General features: G+C 34.4%; 1 protein-coding gene across 1 annotated transcript; it reads right to left on the minus strand.

Moving 5' to 3' along the window:
• Nucleotides 1-2,018: 2,018 nt before the first annotated feature.
• Nucleotides 2,019-6,743, minus strand: LOC115843321 (myelin P2 protein). The gene is made up of 4 exons (XM_030839216.2): nt 6,620-6,743; nt 4,522-4,694; nt 4,203-4,304; nt 2,019-2,952 (listed from the first exon to the last, which is right to left on the minus strand). Exons 1-4 carry the CDS (start codon nt 6,690-6,692, stop codon nt 2,902-2,904), a joined length of 399 nt encoding a protein of 132 aa, XP_030695076.1. The 5' UTR covers nt 6,693-6,743; the 3' UTR covers nt 2,019-2,901.
• Nucleotides 6,744-14,787: the final 8,044 nt, after the last annotated feature.

Below are 14,787 nucleotides of genomic sequence, written 5' to 3' on the forward strand. Positions count from 1 at the left end.
AATTATTTTGTTTTCCTCATTATCAGTGTAATTCCACTTTTCCTGTTATGAAAGCAAAAGTACTCATGATTTTTGTATAATAGTGCAATTATATTTATTGAGGAATACTTTTTTATGGTGAGTCATATTACCACAAACCTCTAAAAATCACACCATAGTTTTTAAACTCTCCTTTTTTGTGGGTTAATCTAACTGGAGCCAAAGAAATAAAACCCCACCCTGGTTATGATGCCTCTCAAGACGTATTGGCTGAATGCCCAGAGGCAGAGAAGGACCAAGTGTAGCCTAAACAAAATTGTTTGGAAATAACTTCAAACTTGCATAAAATTTCAAGAATCAGACTAATTCAAAGAGAACAAATACAGCTTTTACTCAGATTTATCTGTTGTTAAATTTTACCCTGTTTGCTTTATCAATTGCTCTCTTTTTGTATGCATGTACATATTGTGTGTCACACACCCAACAGTTTTTTCTAAATTTTTTGAGAGTAAATTGTATACTTTATGGCTCATTACTCCAAAATAGTTCAGTGTATATTTCCCAAGAGTAGGGGGATTCTCTTACAGTAAACTTCTAATTTACGACTTATATTCCAATTTGCCAATTAACCTAATATTGTCCTTTGGAGTATTTATTTTATCTCTAGTGCAGGATCCAGTCTGGGATAACTTATTGCATTTAGTTGTCATGTATTTTTAGTATAATTTAATCTGGAACATTTTCATAGAGCCTTTCTTTGCCTTCTATGACACTGACATTCTTCAAGAATTCATTTAACACCTCCTCCCCTTTTTAATAGAACATTCCTCATTTGGAATTTGTCTGCTGTTTCCTCATGATTAGATCTAGATAAGGATTCCAGGCCAGAGTACTGCATAAGCCATGTTGCTTCCTTCTCAGTGCATCACATTTGAAGGCACATGGTTTTCATCTACCCTCATTGATCAGCTTATTTTTGATTACTCAGTAAAGAGGTGGCACAGTTTTTCCACTGCATGGTTACTATTTGTTCCCTTGTAACTAATAAGCAATCTGTGTGGAGGTATTTTAAGATCAACCTAATACCCTGCTCCTAATCAAAATTTTGCTCTGGCTTCTACCTCCATTGACAATTCTTGCCTGAGCCAATATTGACCGTGATGGTTGAAAAAATGACAATTTTTCCAATCCCAGCACCTTTTCCACATTTACCAGTCAGGCTATGACAGTCTACTGTAAGGAAGATACTTTCTTCTCTCTCTCTCTCCCTCTTCCAGTACGTATTCATGGTTTCTTCTTTGTCTCCCCGTGTTCTATAATTTACAATTTTTCTCTATTATTTACTTCTCAAATTGTCCCAGTTTTGTCCAATTGAGAGCACCCTCAAGCTGACTCTGATATTTTGGTGACATATCTCTATTATTTTTGGGGAAAGCGTCCTTAATTTCTGGCATAAAAAGATATTTCAGGCTTACGTTGTACCTACCCTGCTCTCACATCAGAATCAGCCATTTCTCCAAGGAACCATCATTCTTTTTAGTGGAGAATATATTAGACACCAAGATCTGAGTGCTGGGTGTACTCATTCCTACTGAGATGTCTTTGCTTGTAAGCTCTTAAGGTAGATAGAGCTAAGAAATATATGCATGTGTATACACATATCCATACATATGAATTTACATCTATTCCAATCCATTTGCACACAGTTCTTTCTTGCCTTCCCTCTGTCATACTTGTATGTGCCTTCTTCCAGAAGGAAAATTCTAGCTCCTAACAACATCAAAATATATTCTCATTTGCTCAATCATGTAATATATCTGAAATAATTTTGTTACCTGGGCAGAGTGGTCCCCTATTCCTGCCTGTCAAAAATCTGCTGGACCCAGTAATTCCATGCCTAGTTAATATTCAAAAGAAAAGGAACTCATGTTTCCACAAACAGCCTTATACAAGAATGTTTATAGCAGCTTTATTTATAGAAGCCAAAAACTGGAAATAACTCAATTATCTTAAGAGAAGAAGGGATAAGTAAACTGTGATATATTCATGCAATGGAATACTACTCAGCAATAAAAAGGAACAAATTAATGTTGCATGCAACAATATGGATGAATTTCAAAAACATTATGCTGACTTTAAAAAGGCAAACAGAAAAGAACACATAATGTATGATCCAATTTATATGAAGTTTGAGAACAGGCAAAACTAGTCTACGGTGATAGAAACTAAATCACTACTTGCTTTTGTTGGAGCTGGGACACGGCAGGACATTGACTGGGAAGGAGTGTGAGAAAACATTCTGGGATTAGGGAAATGTACTATATCTTGATCAGGATGAGAATTATATGGGTGCATGCATTTGTCACAGCTCTATCTTTAATATCTGTTAATTTCACTGTCTGTAAATTAACCCTCAGTTTTTAAATTGGCTGGAGTAGCAGCTGCCCTTTTTAGCTGAAGCTAGACTCCTCAGTGTAAAACAGCTCCTTCTTCTAGTTTGTTTCACTTCTGATCCTCTAAACCCATTACTCTCCTGGTCCCTGAAGGCATTTGAGTTTGCTACCCCAATCAATATACTTACTTCTTTTTACTATGCTATTACTTCCTTTTACTATCATTTCAAATATTTAAAATACAGCATAAGTTAGAACTTCACAGATAATCAAATGACATTATCCATTCTTTAGGTCTGACCAATATACACACTTTAATCTTTAATACAGTAATGACGTGCATACAAATTGAAAATGTTTAAATAACACTGAAATTTAGATTAATCCTCCGTTTAGGCCTTTGCTTATCTGATCTATTAAGACAAAAGCGGAAACAAACAAAGTGCAGTGTAGTCAGGCCTCGCCAATGGAAACAGCTGATTTCCAACATCAAATGATCAAATATCACTTCAATGAGGAAACAACTTTGTCAGACCTTCTCATAAATTCTGGTGCAGACCACGTCCTTCATCTTACATTCCTTAAAAAAAAAGAGAGATTAATTGAATATCTAAAACTCAAACTAGGTGACAGCAAATTTGTAATAATAACAGACATTATAAGCAATCTCATAAGATTAAACTCAGAAAGAAATAAAATATCGGTATGTCAGTCTCCAGGAATTTGGAATCATGACCATTGAAACAGGGGAAACAGTTTTAAATCTGATCTAAGTTACATCAGAGGCATATATATATATATATTTTTTGTAGTACACGGGCCTCTCACTGTCGCGGCCTCGCCGTTGCGGAGCACAGGCTCCGGACGTGCAGGCTCAGCGGCCATGGCTCACGGGCCCAGCCGCTCTGCGGCATGTGGGATCTTCCCGGACCGGGGCACGAACCCGTGTCCCCTGCATCGGCAGGCAGACTCTCAACCACTACGCCACCAGGGAAGCCCCAGGGGTATATTTTTTAAGTGGCAAGTTTTCATGCATAATTGGCACAGATTTAAATCTACTAAAACAGTGGTTTTCAAAACTATCTGCACATCTGCATTATCTGGGGAACATTTAAAATACTGATGGCTCCTCCTCCCCCAAGAGATGTGCAGGCAGTTGATCTGTATTGGGGCCCCCATACTGGTATTTACTCCCCATGTAAATCTGCTGTGGAGCTAAGGATAACGCTCCTCTGTACTAAAGAAAAGAATGTTCCAAGAACTACATAAATCTATCTATGGTCGATGTGTGTGTTGATTAGTAAGAACAGAACCTGAGACTTAAAAAAATTGTTAGAGGTCATCTCATATAACCTTTGTCATCATTTTTACCTGCCAACTACAAAAGGTCTCCAATGGCCTCAGCTTGAGTTGTTGACATGTTTTAGTCCAAGTTACCATGGATTCTTGAAAACAAAATGCTTAGCTATCTACAAATATTCTACAATCGACTGGGGATGTGCTTTGCTTTTAAAACTTAGATTTGCTTTTCTCCTTGTGTGTCTAAATTAATGAGGTTTACCCATACTTTTTTTTTTTATCATTTTTAGGTGTTGTTATTTCTAAGATAACAAATGAGTTGTATCATTTCTAAATTCTTGAATCTGAACCTGAAGTACCTGTAGATGAGTCTTTATAGTTCAAAGATCACCCAAACATTAACTCTGATTTTATTCTTAGCCATTCTTATCCATTTGTATTGCAAGGAAAAGAGAATATTTTGAAAATAATATAACCATTTTCTCTATTTAAATGGCTATATTTATGTATTTAGAGTAAAATTACTCTTACCACTACCATTTTTCCATCCACCAACTTTCTCTTTATTGTTGTCTCTTTGCCATTCCATTTCTGTACTTGATTCAACGAGCCTCTTGTCAAAGTTACAACGCTCTGCAAAGACAGGTTTACATAATTGACTTGCTTGGACTTTGGTTGAGTAAAGAAGCAGTTCATTCAGTATTGAATCATTTTCATAACAGATGTTTTATGAGGCACGTTCATTTTTCAACAGAAGGGAGTGGTCTACCCTTTTGAATACTAGCAGGAGTAATCTTCTCTCTCAAAGTAGTAGATTGGACCAAATTTGAAGAGAAACAGTTAAGTTTACCTTTGCCTTTCTATTGTCAGCTGTGGTTTCTTCAAATTCCTGGCCTAGCTTGAAGGAGATCTCTGTATCTTTAAAGGTACTTTCAGTTCTTACAGTTATAATATCCCCTTTTTTGCTGATGATCACTCTTGGTTTGGCCAAATCTCCCAGTTTTCTGGTGGCTAATCCCACACCTGAAAATCAAGATACTGTTAGAATTTTGTTGACCAAGAGAACCTCTACCTAAAGGGACTATGGGTGGCCATATTTTATGCTCAGCTGTGCCTCAGCTGTGTAGATGGCAGGTAATAGCACTTACTGCTAAGGACCTTCTCCCATGTTTCATCACCTAATGGAAACACATGTCCACGGACTTGAATATTTTAAGTTTTGTTACTACAAAAGTAATGCCTGCAGATATTAAAGCTAAAAGTGTTTAGCTTAAATAGTGCAAGTCATCTATTTTTACCACATCCAAACCCATGCTCCATTAAAAACTACTATTTATAGTTTTGTATGGATCATTTCAGACATTTTAGTTTGTATGCATAAATATTGTAGATATATTTTTTAAATGAGACTATGACTTACGCATGCTATTCTATGATTTTTTCCCTCAGTAGTATATTATGGATATAGAAAAGAATTCCTCCCATATCCTTGATAGAAGCTCATTTCTGAAATTTTGTTGTAGCCCCTAAAATGATCTGTACCATTACAAATGATCATTAGATAAATAAAATAATTTTTAAAAAAATTTCTGCATTTAAAAACAAAACAAAATTAGATTCTTAAGTATTATTACTATATTACCCAAGATTACAGAAATACATGGAAAAATAGAAATGTCAAATGAGAGAGATACATGAAGAAAAAGCTAGTTATATATAAATATACATATATTTACTTTTATATATACATAAAGAAGTGTGAAGAGTTAGAGCCAATAAAGGATTGTGAATGATACTCTTTCTTCTAATTCTGATTAATCATTTTTTATTTGATATGATTTAGGACAATGCTTTTCAAACTAAACCTCTACAATAGAGACTAAGAATCTACAACACCCCCAGGTGTCCTTATGCACTCTAAAATTTGAAAATGACACAATTAGGAAGTTTTTCATTGAGACTTTCTTATATTGTATTTTGCTTCTTCCTTGGCTATAAAGTGAAGTCCATAAATTTAACCAACCTTATGGTATGGATCTATTCCCGTAAGTTCCCATAGTTTTCCAGGCAACACAACATGATTTTGCTCATTTTATCTAAAAGTAGAACACCTTATATGCTTTCTGAACAGGAAAAATTACAAGTACTTTGATGAGCATAGCAATCTGAGGTCATTGGCTTCACTCTCTACTTATTTATACAGCTCTGGACATTTCCAAAAACTCCTCACACTTTTGTGCTCATATCTATGGAAAATTCTCTAGAAATAGTAGCAAATAAAGTTGCTCTACTAACGACTAGACTTTCCATCTCCATCCACTGTTCCATCTCCAGGAAAGCCTGATGTTAGTGTAAGTGAGCTTGAGTTCACTGCCACAACACACTTCTTTTTCTTTCAGTAACTTTCCTAGACTGTGAATATCCTGCTTTATGAAGAATTCACTTTTTACAAAATCTTTATCCACATAGTTATGTAATAACAGACAACCTAGAGGTAGAGACAGAAAACTTCTGGTATAGCTAAGCATCAAAATTTTAGATAGAGGTTTTCCATTAACTTTAGTATATTCAACTCTTTATTTCATGAGCACTTTAGTTGTTGTAGATCTAACTTTCAGGAAAGCCAGAAAATAGGTTGACTAAGCTTCTAAGATTTCTTTCCTCCAGGTTTGGAACGAAAACCTTATTGATATGAAACTGCCTTTGAAATCAGTGGGCACTCTAGTGCATTTAAGCAGCTCTTATCTGAGTTAAAATCTATTAAAATTGCCACAAATAAAATGCAAATAAATTATCTGATTGACACAACAGAAGATTAATCCCAGAAGAGGATCGTACTTCAACCTGTGCAAACTCCCAGACTCCTGGAAAAGGAGTTAGAAGGAAATAGTCATGCATCTTTCTCAAAAAGGATCCTCTCAATTAGAACAACAGAGAACATTTCTTACCCAAAGCTTTCATGTAATCATCAAAGTTCTCACTGGAGACAAGTTTCCAGGTGCCTAAGAATTTGTTGCTCATTGTGATGGATGAGAATTCAACACAGTGGTAGGTGAGATTCAGGAGACTCAAATGAGATGCTGAAGTCTCAGAAGATTCTTTTCAAAGATGTCCACAGCATGTGACTCTCACAGAGACCCAATGGGGAAAAGCAGTGTCAGGACTGGGCAATGAATGGCTCTTCAATCATCCACTGGGACAAAAGAAAACCTCACATAATGTCTCCTTCAGTTTCCAAAAATGTTTATAAAAATCAATGACAGTACTATTTGAATCTTCAAAAAAATTTTGGTTGCTCTTACATTTTTAAGAAGTGCTTAGGTCCTTAATGCTTTGGAAAAGAGTCTATCAGTTGAGTTCTATACCAAATTAAATTATATGAGCATTAATGAATGAATGTGTGTGTGTGTGTGTGTGTGTGTGTGTGTGTATTTAGGCATCTTGTTCACTCTCAATCCTGAGTCTGCACAATTAAGAATTCTTATTGAAAGAGAATAAAGAGAGGAAAAATGTCCATGAGTATTGTGATAACTGCCTCAAATATGTTGTGGGAGAGAAATGCAAGGGAGCAGTGTGAGGAAGTATTCATAGGTAAGGGAGGCTTGGCATAGTTGGCATATTCAAGGCAGTCAGAGTAGGCAGACAATACGGTCAGTCTATTACAGCAGAACACAGAAATTGCTTTCATGGGTGAACAAAAAGTAGCACTATAACACACTCTTTGACCACAGAAAAGATTTTCATCTTAAAAAACCTTAGTTCCAAATTAAGCAGGTTCTTGGTTAATACAACAACATTGAGTTTAAGTCCTTTAAAATAAATCTACAATTTTAGAAAGGATTTTCTACAAAAATAATATTAATATATATTGAGAGCCCAGTAGTCACTGTGCTAAGTGCTTAATATAGATTATTTCATTTGATTCTCTCAACAACTCCAAGAGTAAGGCATTATTATTATCTCCATTTTACCAGTGAGAATACTGGAGCTTGGGGAGGTTAGGTAACTTCTGTCCAAAACTTGAATAAGGTGAGGTAGGATTTGAACCTGGTATTTTTTTTCAGTGCATAGATGTTAGACCATTATCTTACACTGCTCCTGCTATAACATGTGTACTGGAGGCCCTGGCCAAAGATCAGGCAATATTGACATCACCATGGATAGAGACACTCATTCTCTGCTCAAAAAGCAAGAGAAGCGAAAACCAAGAGATGAGGCATCCAGATTATATGATACATCAAAGTCCCAGTCTTTGACCAAGGGGAGCAAATATGAAACCACTTTGAACATAAGTGTTACTCTTGGGAATACCAAGTTGATGCCATACCCTTTCCTAGCAGTTTTTCTACATTGACATTAATCCTGGCCTTGAGACAACTGATATTACTAGCTTTTATATATTTAGTACACAGTTTGGCACTCTTCACAATAATGAAAATAACTCATTATCAATTTACCCATAGCAGGTAGAATCACTGACCTCTAGGGCTCAGGTTACCAATGTCATAGCTGCAGCATAACAATTGCAATTATGTGGTTAGGGTCCAAGTTGGGTTAAAAAATGTAGAATTATACACAGTGAGTCCAAGTGTCATCTTAAATTACTTGTGCCTGTATAACTCAAGATGGGAATTAAATAATGACTAGAAAAATTCCTCAGTTAACTAGCTAACCCAATCCTAGACCCAGGAGAATGTAACTGGAGAGAGTACATTGTACTGGGATATAAGATACAGCTATGAAAGAAAGGGCTTTTGATTAGTAAATATGTTATTTTCCAAAACACTTAATAAAAATGAATAATGCTATGACTGTGTCTTCAAAAATTTAGGCATTCTGCCTAAATTCTGAAGGTCCTATGAAGGATCTTCAAACTTTCCCAATTGAGCTGAGCCCTTGTATCTGGAGGGATTCATTCAGGAAAACTGTGTGAATTTTCAGCAGACCTTGTTTTGCACATAAGAATAGCAGTGGAGCTTAAAATACAAACATTGAGCTATATATTGGCAAGGCTTATAACTTTGAAGCAATTTTAGACAAAGAAAAATTTTATATTTTAGGATTGTCAACAATGTACCTGACTTCTGGAATTGGCCAAGATGAGATTCTGAGGCCCATGTATGAGTCAAAGGCACAGATCAAAGCAATGAGAGAAGATACTGGCTTGAGACTTTTAAGGCACTCCTAGATAAGAACGTCATCAATATCCTACTGAGAAAGGATTGATAATAAACATCAGAGTCACATTATAATTAGACATATACATTTACATTTGAACTAAATGTTTGTAAAATGGACATTGTCTCTCTACAGTGTGAGTTCATCTTTCAGGGATTTATTGCCTATATAAATTCTCAAGATAAAATAAAAATAAGCTACTAGAATGATACACTGAAAAGAAAATCCAGAAGTCCAAACAAAATGGATAAGTAAAGCTTGCTGTATATAAAATGTCCTTACATATTGTCATCAAGCTATATCCAATTGTATATTTGAAAAGTGATAATCATCCTGTAGCACAAGAACAAAGAATTCATGATCCTCCACTTAATACAAAAGATGTGACTCCATTCCTTCCATTCATTTAACTGCAAAAGCATTGAGAGCCTACTAAGGGCTAGACACACTTCAGGGTGCTGGTTAAACATCATTGAACAAGATTCCATACCCTCAAGGAACTTATATTCTATTCACAACTTGATAAAGACTTAAAGAAAGAAATTTTAATTCCAGTGAGTCTGAAATTATCTGTAAAATAGAAATATTGTGATAATAATTGGTGCAAGAAAATCACATAATACTAGAAAAAATAACCCAAAAATGATCATTTAAAAAAATTGAGAAAATAGAAATAAATCTTAGAATTTTCACTTCCTCATGATAGATGAGGAAAGTAAGGTAACTTTCCAACTGTGACATCTAAAAAATGGACAAAATTATAAAAAAATTCTTCAAGAGATCAGAGAGATAAAAAAGGCAGAGAAAAATTAAGGGTCTAAGATATGGGCAAAAAAGAAGACCAGAGAAACAGGCCCAACAATTAAGGCTGCTGCCCTTATGGCAATCCATGAATTCTGCAAGAGGCAGATGAGAGGCAAAATCTGAAGGACATTTATGACATTGTTTCAGGGTTAGGGGAACAATGAGAGAGAGTCCTGGTTAATCATATTTTAGTTCGGGACTTTGAAAGGCTGCAATACAGGAGGAAAGGTGAACTAGAAATAGACCTGGCTAATACAAATTCAACTCTTAAAATTAGTTTACTGTGATCTGGGTCAGCTAGTGAACTTGGCTACCAGTAAGAGACAAACATAAACTCTCTGCATAAGAAGATAATGTCACTCTAGTTCTAAATTTATTTCTACAAATTTTCATACACATCACTAATCAAAAATAAATAGAATAAAAAGAGACAGAAAAATATGCTCAAAAAGAAAAAATAAATGACAGAAATAGATAATAAACAAAACAGATGTTAATAAAATAAAAACAAACATATTATAGAAAATATCATCAAAACTAAAGTTTTTAAAAGGCTAATAAAATTGACAAACTCTTATCAAGATGGATTTAAAAATAGAGAAGGCAAAAGTTATTGATTGCAAGTATATAAAAGGGTATATCAATATATCCTAGAGTTATTAAAAAGATCATAATATAATGAACAACTTCATGCCAATAAATTTGAAAAATTTTTAAAAATTTATAAATTTCTTAGTACACAATTTACCAAAAATGATACAAGACAAAATAAAAGTGTGAATACTCCCAAATCTATTATTATTTAATTTATAAATAAATTTTCTCCCACAGAGATACTCCAGGCCTGTAAGCTTCACCCATGAATTCATACAAATATTTAAGGAAAAAGTAACACCAATCTTACACAAAATCTTCTGGAGAATAGAAAAGGAGCTACTAATTTCCTCCTTGCTTTTAGCAAGGTCTTTACAAATACTGTTCACTTTTCCTGGAAGGTCTAACCACTCCTATATGATTAATCATTAACTCTCAGCTCAATCACGCTTTCCTACCTTTGTGTTGACAACCTTTAGATTCAACTCAATCATCTGTACTAAACTTGTCTAATATACCCTTGTTTTATAATTACTGCAATCAGCAGATATAGAAAGAGAAATTGACAATAATACAGTAATAGTAGGGGACTTTAACACTCCACTTACATCAATGGACATATCATCCAAACAGAAAATCAATAAGGTGACAGTGGTCTTAAATGATACATTAGATCAGGTGGACTTAATAAATATCTACAGGACATCACATCCAAAAACAGCAGAATACACATTTTTTTCAAGTGCACATGGAACATTCTCTAGAATAGATCACATGCTAGGCCACAACACAAGTCTCAATAAATTAAAAAGAAAAAAATTATACCAAGCACTTTTTTCTGACCACCATAGTATGAAACTAGAAATCAATTCCAGAGAGAAGAATGGGAAAAAGCAAACACATGGAGACTAAACATGTTACTAAAAAAAAAAAAAAAACCCCAATAAATCAATGAAGAAATCAAAGACAAAATCAGAAAATACCTTGAGATAGATGAAAATGGAAGCACAACACTCCAAAATCTATGGGATGCAGCAAAAGCATTCTGAGAGGGAATTTTATAGTGATACAGGCTTTCCTCAAGAAACAAGAAAAATCTCAAATAAACAACCTAAACTCCACCAAAAGGAATTAGAAAAAAAGAATAAACAAAGCCCAAAGTCAGAAGAAGGAAGAAAATAATAAAGATCAGAGATGAAACAAATAAAACAGAGATCAAAAAACAATAGAAAAGATCAAGAAAACCAAGAACTAAAATATGCACCGCAAAACTAGTAGAGCTAATAAATGAATTCAGCTAAGTTGCAGGATACAAGACTAATACAAAGAAATCATTGCATTTCTATAAACTGATAATGAACTATCAGAAAAAGAAAGTTCAAAAATCCCATTTAAAACTGCATCAAAAAGAATAAAATACCTAGGAATAAACTTAACCAAGGAGCTGAAAGCTGTATACTCTGAAAACTATAAAACATTGGTGAAGGAAATTGAAGATGATACAAAGAAATGGAAAGGTATCCCTTGCTCTTGATTGGAAGAAATAATATTGTTAAAATGGCCATACTACCCAAAGCAATCTATAGATTTAATGCAATCCCTATCAAAATGCCCATGAAATTTTTCACAGAACTAGAACAAATAATCCTAAATTCATATGGGACCACAAAAGACCCTAAGTTGTCAAAGCAATCTTAAGAAAAAAAGAACAAAGCTGGAGGTATCACCCTCCCAGACTTCAGACTATACTACAAAGTTATGGAAATCAAAACAGCATAGTACTGGCACAAAAAGACACATAGATCAATGGAACAGAAGAGAGAGCCCAGCAACAAACCCACACACCTATAGTCATTACCTATGACAAAGGAGGCAAGAATATACAATGGAAAAAGGCAATCTTTTCAATAAGTGGTGCTGGGAAAACTGGATAGCTACATGTAAAGTGGTGAGATTAGAACATTTCCTCACATATACAAAAATAAACTCAAAGGGAATAAAAACCTAAATGTAAGACCTGAAACTATAAAACTCCTAAAAGAGAACATAGGCAGAACACTCTCTGATGTAAATTGTAGAAATATTTTTTTGGATCTGTCTCCTAAGGCAAAAGAAATAAAAGCAAAAATAAACTAATGGGAGCTAATTAAACTTAAAAGCTTTTGCACAGAAAAGGAAACCATCAGCAACACAAAAAGGTAACATACAGAATTGGAGAAAATATTTGCAAATGATATGACTGACATGGGGTTAATACTAAAAATATATAAACAATTCATACAACTCAAAAAACAAACAACCCAATCAAAAAATGGGCAGAAGGCCTGAAAAACATTTTTCCGAAGAAGTCATACAGATGGCCACCAAGCATATGAAAATATTCTCAGCATTATTAGAGAAATGCAAATTAAAACAACAATGAGATATCACTTCACACCTGTAAGAATGGCTATTATCAAAAAGAACACAAATAACAAATGTTGGAGAGGATGTGGAGAAAAGGGAACCCCTGTACACTGTTGGTGAGTATGTAAACTGGTGCAGCCACTGTGGAAAACAGTATGGAGATTCCTCAAAAAACTAAAAACAAAACTACCATATGATCCAGTAATTCAATTCCTGTATATATATCTGGAAAAAACCAGAAAACACTAATTTAAAAAGACACATGCACCCCAAGGTTCATAGAAGCATTTTTTGCAATAGCCAAGATATGGAAGCAACCCAAGTTTCCATCAACAGACAAATGGATAAAGAAGATATGGTATACATATACACAATGGAATATTACTCAGCCATAAAAAAGAATTAGATTCTGCCATTTGCAGCAATGCAGATGGACCTAGAGAAAATTATGCTAAGTGAAATAAGTAAGACAGGAAAAAAATACTGTATGATATCACTTATATGTAAAATCTAAAAAATAATACAAATGAATGCATATAGAAAAACAGAAACAGACTCACAGGTATAGAAAACAAACTAGTGGTTACAAATGGGGAGAGGGAATAGGGGAGGTGCATGTTAGGGGTATGGGATTAAGAGATACAAACTACTTTGTACAAAATAGATAAGCAACAAGTGTATATTATTTAGCACAGGGAAGTATAGCCATTATCTTGTAATAACTTTTAATGGAGTATAATCTGTAAAAATACTGAATCATATGCTGTATACCTGAAACTAATATAATGTTGTAAATCAACTATACTTCAATAAAAACAAAATAACCACTTCCATTGGGTAAATCCTTAACTTGCAGCTCATTCTTATCTACCTTTGGAGAGACATCCTTTAGATTTCAATTCAGCCATCTTTCCTATCCTTTTCTAGTATATCCTCATTTAACAGTTACTGCAATTAACTAATTCATTCATTAACATGTTAATTTTTATTGATTTTGGACATTATTTCATTAATATATATGTCATCCACTGAAGTCTTGATTCCATGTGCATGGGGACAATAAGTGATTTTATTCACATAAAGTATTTAACACCATGCATGTATACAGTAGGTAATCATTTGTTTACTGACTGAATGAAGAAAATATATATTTTCTACTTATGAGGGACTTTCTTTGCATTAAATCATATAACAAATGTGAAAGCATCTAAAATTCATGCTTATAATCAATAATATGATTTTCCTAAACTTCCTTTCTCCTCCTCTCCCCTTCCTTCTCTTCCTTCCCTTTTTTATATGCTCTGGAGACGTGGAAAGAGCAAGGTTGTGAGTTATACCTAAGTGTAAAACTTAGTTGTAGTGCCCATTGCTTCATTTAGTCATTGCTTTGGTCAGTGGTAAAAGCAGGTTGTTCTTTCCATATTCAGGATGACATGATCTTATCACAACACTAGGAAAGTGCATGTAAAATAATTCCAAGGTTCATTGTACATATTCTCACCTGCATGCATGCAGATAATTTCTCAACATGAATTTATTGAACTGTAGTTGCACTAGAGATAACATGGTGAGTGAAACAGCAACAGTTCCTGCCCTCATGGGCCTTATACTCCAGTAAGGAAGACAAATGTTAAACAGACATTTAGAGACATTTTAGAATATCCAATTATTATTTTTTATCATTTACAGATGGAGGCAATGAATGACGTTAAAGAGCCAATGAACCGTTTCTATGTAGGACGATACCTTCTGTAATTTCTTAGACACCAGATGCCCTGAGACCAATGGTCTTATTTATCTTCAGAACTCAGCCACTAGGGCATCTGGGCCCCTCCAGACATATATTTGACAGAAGGTGACAATGGCAATTCAGGCTTGATAGCTTCCTCTTTCATGCTTCAAATAACTGCTTTTCTCTCGTCTTAAAAATGCTGAGATTAAAGTTGCTTTCTTAATGAAAACCATTTCTTGGAGCTTTCTCAGCCACCAGTGGGTATTTGATCTTTTAGTTACTATGGTGACAGTTGCATTATGCTGCCCAAAGGAAGTTAATAGCTTTTCTTTTTTTGAATGGCAATAAATAGAGGGAAGAAGTAGTTTGTGATTCCTCCAAACAATGCAATTAGCTTTGTTT

This window comes from Globicephala melas, chromosome 17 (assembly GCF_963455315.2).
Source record: "Globicephala melas chromosome 17, mGloMel1.2, whole genome shotgun sequence".
Lineage (NCBI taxonomy): Eukaryota > Metazoa > Chordata > Mammalia > Artiodactyla > Delphinidae > Globicephala > Globicephala melas.